General features: G+C 43.2%; 1 protein-coding gene across 8 annotated transcripts in view; it reads right to left on the bottom strand.

Moving 5' to 3' along the window:
- Positions 1-342: 342 nt before the first annotated feature.
- SLC20A2 (solute carrier family 20 member 2) overlaps positions 343-22,557 on the bottom strand; it is a 56,506-nt gene continuing 34,291 nt past the window's right edge. For 7 of the 8 annotated variants that reach the window (XM_064417231.1, XM_064417230.1, XM_064417233.1 and 4 more), the window contains exons 6-11: positions 21,976-22,092; positions 21,123-21,326; positions 19,098-19,686; positions 8,365-8,550; positions 7,564-7,648; positions 343-2,016 (exon numbers count right to left, since the gene is read on the bottom strand). In XM_064417231.1, coding sequence (XP_064273301.1) covers positions 1,852-2,016; positions 7,564-7,648; positions 8,365-8,550; positions 19,098-19,686; positions 21,123-21,326; positions 21,976-22,092 — 1,346 coding nt within the window. In that variant the 3' untranslated portion in view covers positions 343-1,851. Of the gene's footprint in view, positions 2,017-6,999; positions 7,085-7,563; positions 7,649-8,364; positions 8,551-19,097; positions 19,687-21,122; positions 21,327-21,975; positions 22,093-22,557 lie in introns of all 8 variants that reach the window. The other variant, XM_064417235.1, reaches the window with a different exon arrangement.

The following is a 22,557-nucleotide window of genomic DNA, read 5'->3' on the forward strand; positions in this document are numbered from 1 at the left end:
CAATAGGGATGCTTCCAGAGCCCCAGAAAGAGAGCCAGAGTGAGGGAGGCACTTGGAGGCAGCGAGTGCCCAGGGAATGTGTCTGAAGCCGCCCACGAGCTCCCAAACCTCGACTGAGAGACGCCTGTGAGCCAAGGCTGGGCAGAGCAAGGCTGGGCACTGGGGCTGCCAGGACAGCAGGAAGAAAAGGGAGGTTTTGTCAGCACCACACAGAGCATGGTTTGATCCCACTGACCACAGCAGACAAAGGACAAAGGGCGGCAGATGCCAAGGAGTAGGCTTTAACTGCCTGGGGAGCCTTCCCATTACGGCTGAGTAACACTCCAAAAACGCAAGAGGCAGTTACAGGGGCTGTTTATATTTTTATTATAAATTTGGTATGAATGACCAATGGAAAAATCACAATGGAGTACCAAGAACATTTTATCAAAATTTTAGCAGCATTTAAACAGTAATAGATTCCCAACCTCCTCTGGGCACCCCTTGCCCTTTGCCTCCCACGCAGAAATCAGTAACCTTCACTCAACTGTGCTTTCCAAAGGCATGCAGGGGATGTAGCTGGCCATTTTCCCCTGAGCTGCTGTGAAAAAAATCTCATCCCTAATGCTGGTTACCATTCAACCTCCATCCACACAGGGCCAGGCTCCCATCCCCTCCTTGCTGTAGGCAGCACAGCAGGAGGCTGCCTGGCTGTGGCTGGCATGGGACACGCCAGGGGGGAGGCAGCAGCTGCTCAGTACTCCCCTGCGTGGATCAGCACTCCCATGGGCGCCCATTACCTCCAAGCACAAATCCAGGGCTGAGCCCTCTCCTGCCCGCTGCTGCCCTTCGCTTCTGCACGGGGGGTGCCGTGTGCTCACGGCCCCGCTCCTGGACCTGAGAGTGTGTGCTTGTGGCTGGATGCAGAGAGGGAGGGAGGCAGGCTGTCAGTCCGTCCTCCCGCAGGAATCGAGAGCAGGACAACCGGGAGCTCCGACTTGAAGGGAAGAGGGAGAAGGTGAGCAGTGAGATACTCAAGTATCAACCCACAAAATGAAGTCAGTCTACTATCAGCTAATGTGGAGAGCCATGGGCTGCCTACTAAGTACGAGAACTAATTTTTTGTGTGCGCTTTTTCTTTTTAAAGTTACATTAAGACATGAACAGTACTATCCCAGCCTCACTGGCCGGAGCTCGGTGAAACAACGTTGAATCAGAGGTGGGGAAACACAACACACGTGGAGACAACAACATAATATCGGCAAGCTATTCCCCTGCTTCTTTGGTACTTCCTAAACTTTCTTATCCAAAATATATAAGGGAAATGCACCATTTAAAAGTTACTGTTCATAAGTATTTACACAGCCATAACCATCACGCTATGATACACGAAAATCAATATGATATGAACAAAGTTATTTTATGAAAAGCACTTCTGCACATTTTATTTTGTTCCAGTATCTTAATAGCTTTAAAAAAGTCATGTATTACGCAGTCCTGTACCTCGCTTCTTCTTATATCAAATGGACAAGAAACATTTCCTAATCCATACTCTTCTTCAAAAGATTAAAAAATAGCCACCAAAATGATACACTATGTACAAATTTTACTAAATATTAAGTTCTAGGCAATTATTTTCACCCCACTGATGATATAACTTAGGTATTGTTACCTACTATATGCATATATATTTCTTTAATATATAAGAAATGGCACCACATCACCATGTCACCAATATGACACATTGTTATGTACAGTAGATAAGAAGTTAGGTATGGAAGATGGATCCTCTCTGACTGCTTCTTTCACGGGAACGCTTCTCCCATCGGTAGTAGCTCGGCCATTTCCCCTTTTCCCAGCAGAGGAAGCTCCTCAAATGTAAGGCAGGATCCCGTACATCAGCAGCGCCATCACGCCGGCGCTGAACAAGCCGGCCACCGGCACAGTCACAAACCAGGCCAGGAAGATGTTGCGGAACAGGCGCCAGTCCACGGCTTTCTTGGAGCGGATCCAGCCGACGGCCACCACGGAGCCAACCTTGGGAGCGTGGGCGAGAGAGAGAGAGACAAGGTGTGAGGGGAAGGTCTGAGCACCTGTAACATGCCCAGGGCCACACCAATGCCAGTCAGCTGATACCAAGTGATGTCCTGAGATAAAGAAGCCCCTGAGGATGACAATGGTGTGTGGCAGGAGGGTGACACTTCCAGGGGACTTAAACCTTTGTTTTTCAATGTTGTCCTATTTCTCATCGGTCTTGGGGTCAGCCAAAGGCAATAAAATATGTTGGTGAGTTTTCCTCTGCCCTGCTAACTCCTACATGAGCCTTCCGTGCAACTGAGGCAGCCCTCCACCTGACTCAGTCCTCAGGAGAGAGAGCAAGTGTTCAATACCATTGGCCTGATTGCAGTTTAAATCAGGAAAACACCAGGAAAGCTGTTTGTAAGGCTCTGCTGCAGAGCACTGCATGGGGCAGGCCAGGACAGCCAGTATGGATCCTGTCCCACCTGCCTGCCCTGCTGCTGGTTTGGGATGCCCTGCCTGTTCACCCAGCAGCTGCTGAGCCTCTCTGTGCAGCTCACAGCCCAGCACACAGCTCTGACTCAAACCACCACATCCATATTCCAACACTGAAGGATGGCAGTGGCAAGGTAAAAGCAGCTGAGCCCACCCTGTGGCAGTGATGGTGGCTTGGCAGGGGACAGAAAGGCAGCGCGGGCTTAGACCCAGTACATCAAATCCTTCAGTCTGAGCCCCGTGGGGGAAACAACCTCTTCTAGACCAGCTAGCCAAGCAAAGCATCCAGAACTCAAATCCTGTCTTGCAGACAAAGGCACCAGACTATATTACAGGGCACACTAACTATCCAGACACTAAGAGGATGGTGGGGAATGGATAAAACACCAAGATATCCTTCAAAGGCACTGCTACCAAGGCAGCTGGGTAGGTCAGTGGTTTTGTAGACAAAACACACCAAGTTATGGGCAAAGCTGCAACTTTTTCTTCCTTCAAAGGTATTTTCAGTTTATAAGCTCAGGTATAAACCCAGCATATCAGTTTTTAAGAAATCAAATTGGACTGAAAAAACATTTTCAATGAAAAATGATACAAAAATTTCAGAAAGACTACATTTTCTTTCTGCCCTGGAAGTGCTTTCCATGCTGTTAGCAAAAACAGTGTAAGTCTATTCAAAGTGCACGGTAAAGCAGCAAGAAATGTGGAAGAAATATCCTATTTTGAAGGTAAGGAAACTCCAAGACACAGCTGGGCATGTGCTCCCTGAAGTGCCATCCCTGCCTCTCTGCTTATTTTTTTAATGGGAGTATCAGTCCCTGCCTATAGATCAAAAGATGGGTTGCTCCCCTTGTACAGAGCCAGGAAAATTATACATGCCAGGAGTACAGAGAATCAGGGAAAGGTAGTATGGGGATATCAAATCTGCATATTTTGCTAACACCTGTTTGGCTTCTAACTACTGCTGAACATTTCTTTTTGGAGAAGAGTTACTTGTGGACAACCCTGTAGGGTGCCTGTGACAGAACAGGGGAAAACTAAACTTGATATTCTACGACCAATAAGGTCTCTGTTGGAAGTTTGACCCAATAAGGAAATCTATTAGATAATATTTCATCTGAATACTCCTGGAGTGACCAATATGCTGTTATGCAATTAGGAGGAGTAAGTGTATTTAGGAGGTGGAGGTGTATCTAGGTGAAGAGGAACCCCACACTTGTGACTACATCAAAGCATTAACCTGAGGAAACAGCATTTGGGTTTTCAGCAGCTCAGATGTTAGGCTCATTTGGTGTGTGTTACTGAGCAAGTGCACTTACTGAGTCTACATACACTAATCTCCGAGTCCTTCCTGAAATTTAAATGGTATCAGCAATGATGGCATTGGCAATCTGTTTAAAACATTATTAAAGTTTAGTTTATTAATAGTGATTTTTGATGGACTAGAGGTTAGGAGAGTAGCTAATCCTTGGGTGTAGGCACACTACACCTTCTGTAGAATTTCAGATGGCATCTACTTCGAGATTGGTTTGAAACCAGTGCAGTTTGCCTTCAGTATGCTCTGCTTAAAGCATTACAGAAATGCTTTTGGCTCTCTTGTTCCTGTGCAATGCTGTATAACAAGAACACACAGAACATAATAATTCAATCATAGCAACAGAGAATATTTTTCAAAACCGCAAAATCATAATGGCAAAATGGAGCTGACAGAATGACCTCAGCAAAGTCACTTTTGCAGAGGAAAACCATTTAACTGCTGCACTCTAATTTTATCTGTACATGAACACACTCTGTTACAACTAAGAAATGCTTATTTCTAAATCTCCAATCTGAGAACAAACAGGCACTCTAAGACTCAATATGATCGTTTGCCCACCTGGGCAGCAGAAAGGGAAGATACGCATTCACACTACCCTGGCTTTTCAGTGCTAAATCCCAGGGGAGGTTGAACTGGTGCAGCCACAGTGTGGCTACTGCATTCAGACCCACAGATTCCTTTGGAGGCTCAAAAGATAAGGTATTTACTCCAAGCCCTCTTGACTTGGAGGCTTTCAAGGGTCTTTCCTCTCCTCTTGGACCTGTAGCAAAGATGAAGGTGCAGTTCAGGCTCTCAGCAGGCACTGAGAGTGAAAAAGCTGCTTGGCCATAGACGTGGGACAGGCACATGGGACAGTGACCAGCTCATGCAGACCAAAGGCTCTGGTTTAGGACCAAAGGTAGATCCTGATCTGAGAGGGCTTGACAAACCTTCCCCAGAAGCTAAATGCTTTTATTCCTGCTCCCAACCTCCAGTTTGCAACCACATCTGCTACAAGATCTCAAAACTGCTGCTCAGAGCTTCATACTTGGTCTCCATTTTTCATTACAGTCTACTATTTCACCTCAAAAAGGTTTCCCTCCACCTCATCTGTTTCATGCTGCTCCTTCTTTGCCATCAGTGTATCCAGCTGATATACATTCAGTTGACTGACAGTAGGGCTTCCACTCAAGCAAATGCTATTTTGCAGTGGAGCAAATATTGAGGAAAAGAACGCCAATCCCTGATGCTGGAGGCTCAAGATTAGGCTCACCTCAAACCCATTTTCTTTTGGATTTCTAAGGATAAATAATTTTTCTGCTGATTTTTAAAAAGGCATTTTTGATTCAGTGGCTGACAGCACTTTCAGCCAGGCATTTTCACATAGATCAAATGATATTTAACAATTCTTTTATTCCTTCCCTGGCCCTCAAAGAAAGCAAGGGGTACAAGAATACATCAGTTACAAGTGTTTGCTTTATCTTGTGCTGCTCACTTAGGATCTTTCAACTCAGGATCTCATTTTGCTGAAACAGAGTCAGTTATAATAACATGACATCCCTGGAACAGTCTAATCCTATTTCAAAGTGGATCTTCCCATTAAGAATGATCCATCTAATGAGATACAGCAAGCTACAGGGAGCAGACACAGACTAACCACATTAGCTGCTTTTATGGAAGTATTTTTAAAAAAGAACTATTTGGCTCTGCAGTTAGAAAAGACCAAGCTTTTAGCTGCATTGAGTGAATGAATACCCCTCTCATTAGCTTCTGGCTTCCAAGACATTTTCTTTTTAAATTCAGTCTATTTGTTTGGAGACCAAAGTATGTTTTCTCTTTTACAACAGTTGGCTAGAAGTGTTTCAGGCACGCAACTGGGGTAATCAAAGCTGTATTATTCTCCCTGGCAAATTCTTCATCATGCATTTGATATACCAGTCAGCCTAAAGGGAGGTGGTTTCAGGCTAGCATTTTTAGAAGTGGATAACATTGTTATTATTTTTCCCCTCCCTGCTTGATTCAGAGGAACCAGAGTTCTGTCAATGCCAGGAAATCTGAACGGCCTTTCAGAGCAGCTCAGTCTTGGCTGCTTCTCAAAGAGCACCAGGGTAGAAGAAATAAATGATTTTGCAATAGAGGAAGGCTTTCTGAAGAAATGGTTTGCACTAGAAAAAGACCAATTGAACCAACTTTGACCATTTTGCAGGATGTGTGGATTTCACTGACTGTTTTACTGGAAAGCAGGTCAATGTCACAGGCAAGGCTGCCAGGCTTTTTGCCAGCCTGCCTGCCATGCCATGGAGCAGTTATCCCCAGAAACCTGCCTGTCCCAGCCCCAGGCAGGGGCTCATAGCTCCCCAGGGTGCAGCAGTGAATCCTACAAGGACTGTCTTTTTTTAGGACTTGGTCTTGGTGGCGTGCAATGACACAGAGGGGCTGCCATTCTGGGGTCTATGATTTTGGAGGGGCTTCCCCAGATCCTGCCAGAGGGTGAAAGAAACAAACAGCTCTGCATGTTCAGGAGCTTGAGAGTCCATGGAGAAACAAAGGAAAAAAGACAGGATATTTGTCCTGAGAATTTCCCAGGGAACAAAATTCCAAATTCCCATTATGTTCTTCCAGAAGTGTAAATGTCCACATGCTCCCTCATGTCTACAAGCTACATAAATGTCTTCATGACACAATTAAATTGTGCTCATTACCCAGTCTGTATCTATACTACAAAGTGCTCTTTCTAATAAAAATAAATAAAAAAAAACCAAACAAAAAATCAAAGTACCTTGTTCAAAGGACTAATTGCAAGGGCCGGATTTTGTATTACAATGCACAAAAGTGAGGACAAGTTGGTTTAAAAGAAGAGAGACATTAAAATATTAGCTTAATGATGTAGCAGTGTTTTTCATACAGGTGGTTTAAAATACATGTAACTGGGTTCACACAGACTACGAATCTATGTTATTTTAATATGTCTATATTAGTTCAGTACAACCATGTAGGGGGGTGAAAGACAGTCCAGACTTTTGTGCAATTAGTTATAATGCTGACTTTGCTTGGCTGTACTGCCTTTAAAAGTGAGCCCTGTTATTTTGCGGTCACGATCTGCAGGGCATGGCACAGTGAAGGCAATCTGCAACAGTCGGTATCTCCCAGATTTTGTTATGGTTTGTCCTAGTGATGTGATTTACTGATAGTATCACTGCAAACTCCAATACCTTGCAATGGGTGGAGCTTATTGGAATACCCACATTTGAGGCTACAAGTACCGTTAGCGCACACATTACTTCAATGCAAAATCCACTGTGAAGAAATAAAAAAAAAAAAAAGACAGATGGAAAACCTGTAGTAAAAGAGTTATATGCAGGAAATCCCATGCCATGCACTTATCAAGAAAGTCAAGTATAAATGATGAATGGTGCGCAGCCTCTGAACAAGGGAGAAATGGTACCCGACCAGGTTCAAATGGCACCGTCAGAGGAAACCAGGCTCTTCCTTGCAATCATTTGCTTTAAAATTGAGGTCAGGTTTTGTAAGTGCTATTTTTCTTCACCAGCAGCTACGGAGTTCATGCTGTGGCCAGTTCCAGTGACTTTAATGTGACAACTCCAACGCATTTTCTGGAAGTCTGATTACTGAGATGTGCTGATGCACCCCTACCTAACCATCCTCTGTCAGCGGCTGCTTTCCCCTCACCGTGCCATTATCCCTGGCTCGAGCAGCACAATTTTAAGATGAATAGTCCAGACTGCCTTGACTGCAGTCGCTGGGCAAAGGCATACCTTGCAGTGTGTAGTACTGACAGGAAGTCCAACATTGGAAGCTACCACAACTGTGAACGCCGAAGCCAACTCAATAGTGAATCCACTGCGGGAAGCATAAGAAAACACTTCACAATCACTCTTTGCATCAGCTCGGACTGATACCATGCAGCGTGCCAAAGTCTTACCCGTTTCTTCTTTCGACTGTTTTATCTCCAACCGATTTTTGGTCATGTGAGTAAGTTAAGAGAACAAGAAAGGGCTGAACAATGGGAACAGCACGGGCTAGTCATCTGCAGTACCCCGTCTGCGCGGCTCATTGCGTCAGAGACCTTCGCTACTCTATGCTCTGGTGAATCGTGCCTAATTAGTAATTCAGTTATGCACCAGCAGAGGTCGAGTATGCATTAAAGACAAAAATTACTGTAATGAATACATATGGGTTTAACGGTCTCAAGCACACTGGGAAAGCCACTGTAATCTTGCCATTTTCAAATGTACCTTCTACCACGCTAATTAGGTCATCAGCAGAAGACTCTGCTGTCTGTTCATGCAGACCTCTATGCCTTAAACACATCCAGTATTACAGGGTTATCCTTTTTCCTTTCTCTCTTTCTTTTTCTCATGCTTTCTTTTTCTCCTTTTTTGCTTCTTTCTTTTTTTTTTTTTTAGAAAGACGGAGAAGTCAAAGCCAGGTTATCATTAAAATCAAAGCACAGCAAATCCAGCAAACTGCATTACAAACAAAATACTGGAACAGCAATTTCTCAGACTGGCTCACACACAAAGTTCACACAACCACAATGACACCTGTGGACCTACCTTGATGGCGTGATTGGAGTGAGGTCTTTACCCATAGTCTGGATAACTCTTCTTCCCCAGACCCAGAGGCCCACACAGATCCCAACACCTCCATAGAACAGCAGCCAGATGGGAGTTGATGCTTCCTGCATTACAGCACCTTGCTCGTAGATAAGCCAGAGTGCGACGAGGGGACCGATGGCATTGCTGGAGAAACAGAAAGGTGTCACCTCAGTCACAAAAACGCAGAGAGTTGCTTTGAAAGAAGTCTGTTACTTTCTGCACAATTTTTCTTCATCATGGGCGCAACACTACTCTGACTTGACCCTACAGTCAGACCCTACCTTTCTCACTTGGAAAGGGTGCAGCAGGTGACTCTTATTGTGTTGCTTTTTCAGTTGTCACTACTTCACTGATAACTAAAGGAGGGCCTGAAAGGAATTTCTCTTTTACAAACAGTTTCCTGAAATGCCAGAGTCAGTAGTACCTTGTTATGCCTGTTTTGTGACAAAAATCAGTATTTTCAGTACTGCACTGAAACTATCTCAAAATTTACCAATTCAGGAGCTGTATCTTTAAAATTCAAGTATCAAATTAGTTCTTTTTGTCAAGAGGGAAAAATAATGAACAAAATTACCATCACAGACAAGAATATAGAAATATTATCTAGTTTGACAGCCTGTACCATTCGGGATATGATCTGAGTGCAGCTGGGAAGGTGACTTAGTTATCTTCAAAGGTGTTGTAGAGTGAGTTGGACTGATCAGAGAGGAGCCTTTGGTGACACAGAGCTGGCATAAGCCCTTTTTGCTGCTACTATCTGGAAAAACATTGGCAGTCAGCAACACTGAGGTCCCCACTCTTAATGCAGGTCATCTGATACTGGTGTCTGGAGTCAGACTTCTGGCTCTGTTTATTCTAAAAAAGCATCAAGTTTCTAAGACAGAAACTTCTAGCTAGAAGAAAAACTTGAAAGCCGGTATCCAATTACTTTGAAGGTTTAAATACTAAAAAGCAGATAAGAATTTCAACATCCCTTTTGTTTTCAGCTCTTCTACTAAACCAAGTAGCTGCTTGTCTTGCTGAGCAGTATTTATTCACCACACAGAAAGCATAATTAGTGAAGCAGTGCTATATTTATGTCTAAATAATCAGCAAAAGAGCAGAACAAAACTGACCTATGTCATTCCAAAAATGTGAAAACTGTCAGGGAAGCTCCTCTCTTTGTAAACCAATAGGAAAGCAGGTCACAGTGAGCACCGCAGGCAGGACCGACAGCCATGCTCACCCTGGAGCCAGGACCTGCTAAATTTAGTTCCTGGTTCCACTCCAAAGCACACAGATGGAGTAAGGGCCAGTTTTAATGTCAAATGTTGTGCAAACCAGGCCACTGTATATGCCAGTTAATAATTTCCTTGAATCCTGTCCTTACCAGATATGAGGTGCCAGGGGCCGAGTGGCGATTGCCAAGAGACAAGGGTCACCAGCAGCGCAAAGCTGGCACACCTCAGCAGCACGGGACCCTCCTGCCTGCATCTGGCCCTTGAGAAACTGGGCTCTGAACCCTGAGAAGTCATCCTGAAGCAAAGTAATAAGGAAAAGCTTTTCCCTCATAAACACACACAGCAACATTCAAGTTGCGAGGGATATGAAAATAGTTAAAAATGCTCTTTGCTATAAAAAAGAATTACTAATTCTTACAGATTTTCAGAAAGAATAAATTAGTGAGCTAACATGAATAATAAAATCCAGCAGGTTGGAAGACAATGGTAGTACAATGAAGAACTAAAGACTCTAAAAAAGAGTGATTTCCACTAGCTAAAACACTTTAAAATTTTGGTCTGATACTGTGCCCAAGTAAGCATTCAATTTGTTCCGTTCTGAAAGGACTGTATGTGAAAATCCTTAGGGCATAAATGCAAGAATTATTTACTTCCATGGAAGAAGAGATTATTGACTGAGGCATTTGTAATATTTTGAAATCAACCTGAAACTGCTTTTCCAGTGTTTTCAGGTGTGGATTAAATTACTTGCACATTTAAATGCCTTCTCAGGCACAGGAAAATAAAGGTAATTCAATGTACGAAGGTACATGAATAAACTGATGGATGCTGAAGGATGGATAAAGGCAAATAATACACTGATCAGGTGAATAAAGGCAAAACTGATCATCCCTTTTTGTAGTGCTGTATGACATGGAAAAAACCTTCCCCGTTGAAAATAACAGCTACATTTGGAGTGAGAGCAGGCACTGATTCCTGACTGTTCTGAAGACATTATGCATATGTATTTCTCAGTCCCAACATAAATGAAAAGGCAGAAAAGGCGTCCAAAACTGCAGCAGCAAACTATGCTCTTCCATATCAAAACACAGTTTTAATTATTTGCAAATGCTACACCTCTGTGAATCAACAAAGCTTAATCCTTGAGGAAAAGGTTCTTATTTCTGGCAGGGGAAGACAAGGCAAAACTGCTGACTTATGCTCAGCCTCAGAGAATCTGAGTGGCTGATTCTGCCCAATAGATCAGAAGAGATAACACTGCTGCCCACAGAGGCAGCATTTCTGATACCTCCTCTATAAGAAAAGCAAGCCAAACTGGATTTGCTGATAATAGGCTTGGAAAGGTAAAAAGATAAAAACTAACTTCATGTTCCTTTGTAGGTGTCTGCATCACTGGTTATCTATGCCAGAGAGACATTTTTCTTCTCCCAGTACATCACAATCAATGTGACTTAAACGTTCAGCTCTTAGGGACAGTGGCATCTCCCAGCCTGAATATCTGCAAGTGGCTACAAACAGCAACAACAGTGGCTTGAATCTAGCACCATTACAGCTCTCCAAGGGGCTCCTTCAGCTTCTAGACTTGTTCAGGAGGTGCAGTCCAAGGGTTTTGTGGTATCAATGCTCCCTATGCCAATGGAAAACAGCTCTAGAAGAAGCTGCTAGGCCTGTCCCACCAAGAGACTGCGAAAAGCTTGCAGCAAATGGGTCTGACTCAGGAACTGCAAAGAATATGATCTTGGTTCTGCACAGAGGTAGAAGACAAAAAGCCACTCCCAACAGCAGAGTAAGACAAGAAAAGAGAGAAACAACACATTAAAAACCCCCAGCAACAAAGAAGGCATTGTTAGATAAGACAGTTTGCTTAACAGATGTCTCCTACAGCTGAGTGACTAACCAGATGAACCACAAGCATACTGGCTAGACTGGGATGTGGCTTTCACAGTATTTCCCACTGGCTTTAGCTCATTTGATTCAATACATGACTAGCAAGAGAGCTGACCTCAAATCTCCCATGCATTTGGCTAAGACTCATTTCACAAGTCTATTTTCAATAATTTATTTTCTCTTACTCTTCCACACAGGTTTCTACTTACCTTAACTAACTCTCCTTTGTGCTGGAGCTCCACATCTTATTCATGGTAGTTTAAAGAAAAAAGCCTGAGATGGTCAGACAGGGGCTCTGAACCCCCATCCACATCCATCTATATGTCAAATTGCCCTCAGATTCCTATGAAACTGAAGTGCTTTAAAGAATTTTCTGTATTATTTAGCTATTGGGTTTAAAATGGAAAACAGGCTGCTCCTGTCATGGTATTACTTTAATTCTGCATGCCTAATACACACTTTCCCACTGAGCACTAGGGAGTGACCAATAGGAGTTAATTTTAGGATGAGTTTATAAAATGTTATGGCATAAGAAGCCCATCTCCTGAGTCTGCCTGCTGCAAAGTGTATTCTCCACTTTCCCCCACCTCTGCTGGGCTCCCCCAGCCCGATCACTCGCAGGGCACAGGGCTTTGCAGCTGGGGCACTGCCCCTCCAGGGTTTGCCTTCCCTGGAAGGGCAGTGCAGGATTTAATGCCACCCACAGCAGCACTTGCACTGGCAGATGTGTTCCATGGTGGCTCACTGAAGGGCTGCCTGACCCTCGTGATGGTTTTGCTGGCGCTCTCGTCTAACATGAATTGGCACAATTCTCTTGTTCTGCTCGCTTGTGCCAGTTTAGAATCTGTCACACAGCGTTTATAAAACTGTTGTGAAAGATAGCATTTGACAGAGAATCTGAACTATAAATAGAGCTGGCTTCTCCTCTCCCCTGTGAGACAGATAGTATTACCAACAAAAATAACCACCCCACATCCAGCTATCACGAGACAGGCTTAGAAGTGACAGTTTCCCATGCACACACACACACAAGCAGAAATTTTTAGGTACCTTTGGGTCACAAGTCCAAGACCTTCTCTGGAGAAATAAGGACTAACACTTTTTTTTTTTTTAGTAAAAAAACAAGGGGCTTTTTCCCAGTCACTTAACCATCAGCTGAATGCTGTGTGGCCAAACCCCATCAAACTTGTCGTAACATGTTATGAAGCAGCAACATTGCTATTTCCTTGCTGCTGTTTCAGGGGAGTAGTGAGCTGCTCAAAAAGAAAATCTAACTGTACCTGAAAACTACACTCGGAATATGCTTTGTGAATAATGTATAGACTCCTTGATGACCATGCTTAGATTCTGTGGCACCTGAAAAAGGAAATTGCTTTTTACCCACTTTTTCTAGTTGAGTGAAAGAAACTTGAAACATACATTATCACAAACCAAAGCTGAATGACAAGCAAAACAGCCATCTGAGAAATCTGTATTAGGTGTCCAATATTACAAGTATAATTACAAAATGTCCAGCCATTTGACTATTTCCCAAACCAGGATTTCACAAACAAACCTTCCACTGGGAAAATCAGTGGGATGATATTTCTAACTAGGCTGCAGTTATGCCTTGAGACATCACCCAGCTGAGCAAGAGTGAAAGAAAGATACGCCTGTATGTAGCAACAGGAAAAAAACATGCTCTAATCTCCAAGGATATCAGATTATCAGGAGAGTTTTATCCTACTTCAAATAACTGGATAGCCTTGAAATAGTGCATCTACCATAGCATAAAAAAGTATGTCAGAGCTGTGCCCTGTGAAGTGCAAGCTTTGGGTGTGTTAATGAATCAGGGTGGACATGCTTTTATTCCTGCAGCTCATCTCTGTGTCCTGCAAACACTGGCCCTGAAACCCCACTGCCCTGGATCCTGGAGGGTTGGGTCTGTGCCCACCAGCATCAGCTTGTTCCCTGGCAAGCCCAGCCACGAGCCCTGCTCCCAGAGGGATGGGGAGGGATTCCCATGCCCACTGGAGACCCCGTTTCTTGCTGCTCTTCTCTGACTTGCCTGCCTGGCAGTACAAAAATGTCCTGTATGTGCACAATTAAGGACAGAAATGAAGATTCACATCTACTCGGGGCACAGGCTGGACTTACAGGATGGCCTATTATTAAAAAGGGAAGAAATCAGAAATCAGGCTTCCCTCACTAAATATAACAGACAGATTAGCTTCCTAAATATTCTAAGAGACCTTGACTGCAGGTCTCAGGGAGGAAATAAGAAATACCTGTTTTGTAATCCAGCCTTACTATAGCTCCTTTAGACTCCTTATTTAGCCAAGAGGCTGAATCCCACTAAGCTCTCTGTGTGCAGTGAGATCCTGGCAAAGTTCTGGCCCTTCCCTCCTTTAATCCCCTTGCCTTTACTTTAAGAAGAGGGGGAAAAGATAAATCCTACTCCTGTTTGTGCACTCTGACCTAAAACTACAGTGAAATCTGTATGAAGGTGAGAGGAGAAAGCTCTTCTCCATGTATTTTGGGCAAGCACAGATCTCCTAGTTTCTCAAACTGTTTTGCTTAAAAATTAGTTCTCTATCTAGTAGCCATCAGCTTCCCTAAAACCACTGAAAGAATGTACAGAAATATTTTTTAAAAATCAACTATTTTTACTATAGTTCTGAAATCGTTTTAAATCCTTTTGTCAGCAACGTAACCTATAATTGTTTGGATAATGAGAGGCATTCTTTCTCAAACTTGTGCCATAAATCTATATGACATTACCTGCAGACTCTAACTCCAATGACCCCTTTTTCCTAATATCCAAGCATGAATACGCAAGGGGAGTCCTGAAGTCCTTCACAGGAAATCCAATTAGAGCAGACACACACTCCAACAGTTTATGCAGCAGGAACTCAGGAAAACTGAGATCCTGTGAAATGACTGCAGGCAGGTTTCTCCTCCCTACAGCATCTCCCAGCCAAACCTCAGCACTGCCTGTCCCTTGGCATGCACAGACACACATGGGAGGTGGCAGGGTCCCTGGTCACCCTGCTCAGCTGCAGCATCACGCCTCCTGCCAGCATCAGGGCACTAAATCAACCTTCCTGCATGGCCTGAATCCATGGGCACAGGTAGCTGCCTGCTCACACCAGCCAAGACACACAAGTCATTCTGACACCCCAGATTCTCCTGTGACAGCAGGAGTGATGGCCTGAGGCAGAGAAGGAGGGTAGTAAGGGACAGAAGAGGCTGTTCATTTATAGGAGAAGGAATCTGTGTGAGAAATGACTGAACACATGCATGGACAGGTGTGTAGGAGTAGGAGGCCCAGGCTTTCCTCACAGCATAAACAGCATATTTTAATCAGCAAAACTCACACTGATCTACAGCATCTTTCTCTGTGGGTCATCCTGCTTTGATTGCAAGAATTCAAGGAATAACAAGCTCCAGAGACTGCTTGAGCAATCAACAAAAGCATCTCCCCACTTGCTAGGATAGGACTGTGGGGCAAACACACTCTTTGCTCATAGCTTTCTCATTCCCAGCCCAGTAGCAGAGCAGCCACAGCCACTGCTGTGCTGAGCACCAGAGAAAACAGACTCCCTGTTCCTTTTAACACATAGCTGCCCCAGCCAGCATCCCTGCTGAACAGGGAGCCCTGATGGTTACAAACATCACCTCCTACAGCAAAGACGGCTGATTTCATTATGATGCTAAAAGGCATCATTTCAGAAGAAACTGGGGTCTAACCTACCCCACGAGTTAGTTTAGTTCTGCAGTGAGGGCAAAATACTGATTTAACTCTTCCAGGTGTCTGGGTAAATCCTGAACAAAGAAACAAGAGAGATCTCCTTATGTTCTTCTGCCCACCAAAATGCTCTCCAAACTATATGAGGCACTTCTGATCAATCAAGTTTTTCTGAGCTGCATCATGGTTCTGTCTGTACTGTATACCTCATGCTCCAAAACAGGTCCATCATTTACCTTGCAATGACCTACAGTTTTTAAGTTTCATATTAGCTTTTTGGGGTTAGCAATCCTTTCTAGCAGTGTCCAAAAGAGCCTGCCCATCTGCCTTTGTTTTTGAGAACTAGTTAATTCAGACATGCTTCCAGACTTTAAAACACGGCACAAACCCTACAGCTTCAGCAACTGCTCTGCTATTTTGCTGTTACACAGGTAGACTGCTGAGGCTGCAGCACGGAAGCTCCAGATGACAATTCCTGCTGAATCAGCCTATATCTACAGAAATATAAGCTCAGTCCAACTCAACCATAGGTGCATATAATCCCTGCTGGCCAACAAAGCCCAGCCTCCCGGCCTCTCTGGAAAGCTGGCTCTGAACAAGCATTTAGAAGCTGGCAGTTCTCCTTGTGTCACGCTCCTGGCCCAGGTCTTTTTTCCATCCTGCCCTTTTTATTCTGCCATTGCCCTTGCACTGACCTGACGCACTCCTTTGTGCTCGGCTGCTGAGCCAGTGGGACCTGCTCACTTGGCGCCGCTAATTAACTTCAACAACAGCATTTTTTTCAGCAGTTCTGTCCCAACACATTTATTTGGGATTTTAAATTCTTTAGATTTCATTCAGTCCATGTGCATGGTGGTGTCACAAGGCTCTCGGCCTGGCTCAGCTGGTCCCAGCCCTGGAAGGGCTCCAGCACCCTTGACACAGTGCACATAAGCTTGGAGGCAGGGGCAGGAGAGGATGGTCCGAACAAAACAGTCACCCAAATAAGGAGCTACCATCACTCCCTTCTCCTTTTAACCCACAGCTGCCCCAGCCAGCATCCTTGCTGATGTCAGCCTGAGCATGAGTTCTGATGGCTACAAACATCAGCTGCCACAGCAAACATGGCTGATTTTGTTATGAATCTAAAAAACATCATCTCAGAAGAAACTGGGGTACAACTACCCCATGAAGTAGTTAAGAGTTAGTTCTGCAGTGAGGGAAAAATACTGATTTAACTCTTCCAGATTTCTGGGTAAATTCTGGACAATGAAACAAGAGATCTCCATATGATCTTTTGTCCACCAAAGTGCTGTCCAAACTATATGGGGTACTTCTTATCCATTAAGTTTTTCTGAACTGTATCACGGTTCTGTCTGTACTGACATGCTTAAATATGATGTAAAACAGGTCAATCATTTACCTTGCAATCACCTGCAGTTTTTAAGTTTCATATTGGCTTTTTATTTTTCTCTCTTTGCTCCTCTTACCTGCTCTTGTCCCTTCAAGGAATACCAACAAACAGGCTGATGGAAAATAAATAGAAAACATGGCACAAGAGTAAGTTCCAGGATAGGGAAAGAAAATGTTGCAGTCAAGCCCAAAGAAAAAGATGTGGACAATGGAGGTGCTATCCTAAATACATGAGTGAGGAGCTTAAAACCAAATGCAGGGGAAAGCAGGATTTTAACAACAGGATTCAAGGCTGAGGAAAAATATGAGAGAAACAGCTTGACAGCAGCACCTGAAATGAGCCGAAGGAAAGTGTACGAAGGAGGAAGATGAAAAGATAGCAGTTATCAGTGGAAGATGGACTGCCAGGACTTACTTTCTTACACAAATGTGAACAGAAAGCTGTGCTACTCACTAGCTTCTACTGCATTATTTTTTAAACAATGCACTGCATTTAAACAAGCTCTGCAGATCTTCATGCAGCATGTGGCAGAGCCCAGACATCTTCTGCTCCACTAGACAAAGACTGATAAAACATCTCTGCTGTATGATTTACAGGATAGATATTGGCATTCCCAGAGAATTTTATCTAATAAATATTCTAGGCATATGAAGGGGTCTTGAATTTTATTCTTTAGCTGGAACTCAGTACAATTGCAATTGTTCCTATCCAATCCTAGACACATGAGCACCTCTGCTTTTCTACCAGCTTTGACAAAATGAAGCTGACTTGTTCTTTACTTTTGCAATTACATGAATTCAGCTTAAGAAGAGGTTTTGGAATAAACAGCATTTAATAAAAACACATTTCCTGGCAAATTTGATAGGATTACCAACAGAACTAGGGCTCTGAAAAACTAATAACATATGAATTTTCAGGAAAGGATATTGCTACAGTAACAAGCTAGTCCAAATGCAAAATTCTAAGGGAATAAGGCTATAAGATGCAACAACACATACAGCACAGAGTCTGAACTTTGTATTTCATCCTGTCCAACACCAAATCTGATTTCTGAACTAACTGCATCCTTACAGACCAGTTCTAACAAAATCAACTACCCTTTCCTCATACATAACATGCAAGTGATGCATGCACAAACATGTGAGTCCTTGAGAAGTTAGGTATAAGCATCACCTGCAGGGAATAAAGGAGCTGTGACACCTGCTGAGGTAGGCTGTGAACTTTCTGCATAATACTCTGGTATTCCCAGGATAATTACAAGAAATATCAGCAGTCTTTGTCCTTATCCCTGTGTTCCCTTCAGCACTCGCTGCTGGCCACTTGCAGAGCGTGGATATTGACTCCCATGGGTCTTTGCTCTTGGCCAGTATGCTCAGAGCAAAGGTCTTTCACAACAGAGACCATCTGAGAGGAAAGAACGCTACACCACTGCCCTCTGATCCAGAGGATGAGGGGTCTCTGGATTCCTTCCCAGAGCCAGATCCCTGCGGATACCAAGGAAGTACAAAAGGCTCTTCAGAAAGCCCTGCTCTGAATTCCCAGGATGGAGGATGGATGGGGAGCAAAGAAACATGTTTGTAAGTGATTTCACTATGAGTTACAAGTTAAATTAGGAGGCTGACAAGAGAAAGAAGCATTAAGTGTTGTCCTTGTAGAGTGGGACAGGGTTTGCCCAGAAGGCTAAGGAGGACTGCGTAAATTACAAATGCTGTAAAGTCCTGCTGAAAACACTGAAACCAACACCATCAGGGCATGGCTAACACAGCAAGGGTCCAGCAGGAAGAGGACTCAGTACAGCCCCAGCCACAACCCAAATAAGGATAGCTGCTCCAACAAGCCACTTGAGAGAATTTCTCAGGGGATTTTATCATGATACTGGAAAAAGTGCCTATTAAATACCAAATGGATTGCTTCAGGTCTAGGGAAGAGGCAACCCAGCCAAATCCTAAAGGAAAAATACATAGTGTTCCCAGTGGCACAGCAAACCCACCCAAACTGCTCTTCAGCCACGTGGCACTGAGATGGTGAGGTGCTGTCTGACAAGAGATGAAATTCATCTAATGGCAAAAATAGTCTAAAACCTCTCATCTGTTGAAAGTTTCTGATTTTGCAGTTAAAATAGGCTTCAACTTCTGCAGGGCTGGGATTGTCCTGTTTGCCTTTACAGTGGCTGGCATGTTGGGTGGAATCTCAATGCCTCCAGTTGCCAAAATTAAAGGTAAATTAAACTAATTACTTCACAGTTATTTAGCAGTGAATAAAAAAGATTTTACCCTTGAGAAGAAAAGAAACCATAGACTAAGCAGTGCAATTCCTGGAAAGCACTGAGGACATTGATGATACACAGCCCTGATGATCATCCACCTGCAGAAATGAATGTGCTTTCCAACCAGTAAAGCTGGCAAACCTTGCTCCATGTACTTGAGCTGTAAAATTGCTGGTTTGTGAGATCTCATCCTCTTACCTGACATCATTGCCTCCATGGGCAAAGGATCCAAAGCAGGCTGTTAAGATCTGGAGGAAGTGGAAAAGTAGATGGACCTGAGAGGTGTCTTTCTCCTCCTTATCCTCTTCCACAGGATCAACAGGGGGCCGGTTAGGATCTGCGAGTTCAGAGGCCAGCTTCATTTCCACGCCACCTTCCTCCGCCTCAATCTCTGCTTCCGCCACTGCGTTGCAATAGCTGGAGTAGCTGTCATAGCGGACTCGCTTCTTGGAGTAGGAAACTGTGTCTCCCACCAACTTCTCACTGTCTTCTGGAGTAGATGTATCCGCTGCCTTAAAGGAGGAATGCACGGGCATGCCACAAATAGCAGCAGTGTAACAGGTGTAGCTGTTGTTGCGCCGTAAGAGTTTGTAGTTGTTTTCTGCAGTGGGCCTCTCATCGTTGGCCCTGTCCAGGTGTATTTTGTGGAGCAAGTCTTTGTATAAACCTGAGTCCTTGTGCACAGTGTGGTAAACGTGGCCATCGCTCCTCACGTGGCCATCGAAGCTGAAGGTGCCATTGGAAACAGGTGATTTCACCGAGGTGTGCGTCACCGAAAATGCCCTTCCTGAAAAGGCACAGATTCAGAGGTTCTGTTTACACAAAATGCAATACAAAAGCCCCCTTCCTCCAACACAAGACAATAATGTGGCCAACATCTGAGAATACAGGACAAAGAAGATCAATTTGCACTACATGCAGTGAATAAGCCATGATTCAATTCACTTCAAAATAAAGTCTCTCATCTCCTGTGCAAAAAGAGCTTTGCTCCAGGGCTGTGTATCCCCAGACATGCTGTAAGACCTGCAGCAAGTCACTTGGGATCAGCTATTCGAATGTGATACTTGATGGTTAAATCCTCTGGTTCTTTTAAAATATAAATTTCCATTAAATTCCTTCCTTGTAAAGCAAGCTCTGCTTTTTCTGAGCTTTTGTCTACAGTGAATAGGAATAATTAGGATTTCTGAATTGTGGTTTACTGCATTTTCATACTGGGACTTATCTGTTTAGGAGACATTTCATTCATACTCATTTGTTTAGGAGACATTTACATAGCCTTTAAAAATAACTAAATTTTTTTTTAAAAAAAATTAATGTTTTGCAGAAGCATTTCCTTAGCTATTGCGATGTTTCCTATATACTAGTTCTATTAATATGATAATGTATTCTCCCACTGTATACATTTAATGTTAGCATACACTGCAGGACACACATCAAAATGTATCACAGGTAATATTTCTGAAGAAATTGTCTTTTTCACTTCCTGACTTCCTGGATTTTCACTGTGCAACATTCAGAACTGGGTTTAGCTATTTTTAAACTGGAAGCACACACTCTAAGGGCTCCACGTCATGACTTATTTGATTTTGTAAGAATCAGTTGAATATATTGGGCATTTATTAACCAAATTACAGGGCTTTGTAGATGTTAGCAAAGCGATATCAAAGTCAGCAGACCGCTAAGGGGAGGGGGGTGTTCCCACCATGTGGCAGAACAGGAAGAGATTTATGCACAAGTCTACTTCTTACAAATATATGTTCAGAAAACAATGTGTGACATTTTTCCAGTGGACACGCTCCAAATGGTCATACATTTATCAACTAAAGTCCAAATCTTTTCATCTCCTTTTGTAGTATGCTAATCATCTTTATGCTGTATTTAACCTTCATACATCAGCAATCTGTGTGCTCTGTGTTTTTCCACTGCTTGATAGGATGGAAACACCATTAAGAATACAAAGTAAAGCAACGCAAAAAGGCAAGTCATTTTTCTTCAGCTGTTTCTAAAACTGAAATACAGCCAAACCAAATGTAATTGATTTTACGTCCCCTCCAGAAAATGTCACTTGTAAATGAGCATCTTTCCAAACAAGCACAGAAAAGGGAATAGAGATGGAAATTCCAAACCCCAATTTACTATTTACAGCAGAGACCTACTTGAGCAGTTAAGAAACCTCATGAAGCAGGAAGAGAACAACCCGTCCAAATTGTCTTAGCTCCTTACCATAGGGTACACGTGGATGGTTTCCATTTGCAATATTATCTGATGCCCCAGCAGCTTCTGTTACTGAGCCAGTAAGGGGAATCGTGCTCTCATCAGATGCTTTGGCACCAGGAAGCTCTTTAAAGACTGGTGTTTCTTCATCCTGAATTTTATCAAGACTTTCATCTGATATCCTTGACAGTGCAGCATCTTTCTTTAACCGGCCTAAGGAAAGAATAGCACTGTAATTTTAAACCCAACCTATACCTCTTGTTCCTTAAGTTTCCACTGTTTGCATCAACAGCATGCTTTAACTTGGCTACAATAACCAGGCTTCATTTCATACACACACTATTTATTTCTAACACTTTACTATGTTCATGTGTGAAAATTCTACAACTTCTTCCGATAAAATTCACCAGAGTAGGTAACTGAAGTAAAACACTGTGCTGTTCATCTGTTAATGAAACCTGAAACTTTCCTCTGCATTTGTTGAGAGTAGCAAAGCAACTATGGCTGTCATCAGCTCAACTTACTGCAAAGCTAAAACAGACACTTAAAGATAATCATTCTGACAGGCTTTTTCTCTATTTTTTTCTTAATAAAATAGAAATCAGATTATATTCCAGGTTTTATTTTGCTGTTTCTGTTAGACTTCACAACTTAGCACTGAAATGGCTTAGCTAACAAGTTTTTGAATTTCTACTGCTGCAGATTTTTCAGAGCAAATTACACAAATACATGAGGAATAGTTTAGGCACATCCTGCCTGTGGGTGGGGACAAGACTAGGTGACCACTCAAGGGCACTTCCACCTCTAAAATGTAATATTCCATGATTTTATTTCACTCACATTTCATCAAATAACTACTTACTTTCTATTTTTCTCTTCATCCAGGGACACACAAAAATCCAGACTAAGACAGCAAATACTAAGGACACACCAATTGATATTAGAGCAATGGCCCACATTGGCAGTATCAGTCCCAGTACTGTAAAGACAAAGCAATAAAACCAAAGCAAACCATTAATTGACATGACTTAATTACCCAGACAGTGGAAGAGCAGTCTGTTGCAGTGTTCACAGTGTATTCAAAGCCAACATGAAGGAGCTGATGACTTTTAACACATTACTAGTTACTGCAGTATTTAAAGGTATAGTTGACATGAAAACATTTGCAGGTTTAGTCCTCCAGTTTCCTGTTGCCCCACTGTGATGTTATGTCCCAAAGAGCCGAGGGTACAAGCCCCACATCAGGGCTGCTAAAACAAGTTTGCAGTGCTTTTGTAAATGAATGCACATTAAACCATGCTGCCCATTAGGGTTAAGTGTTTACCTGACCTTTCCTCTGCTCCATAAAGCCTGATGCTTAGCTTGCTCTAAGCCCTTATTTGCTTGCAATATCAGCTTAATGCAGCTGAGGCTTCGTCCTGCAATGCACAGCGACATCAACAAC

The sequence above is a fragment of the Passer domesticus genome, chromosome 4 (genome assembly GCF_036417665.1).
Source record: "Passer domesticus isolate bPasDom1 chromosome 4, bPasDom1.hap1, whole genome shotgun sequence".
NCBI lineage: Eukaryota > Metazoa > Chordata > Aves > Passeriformes > Passeridae > Passer > Passer domesticus.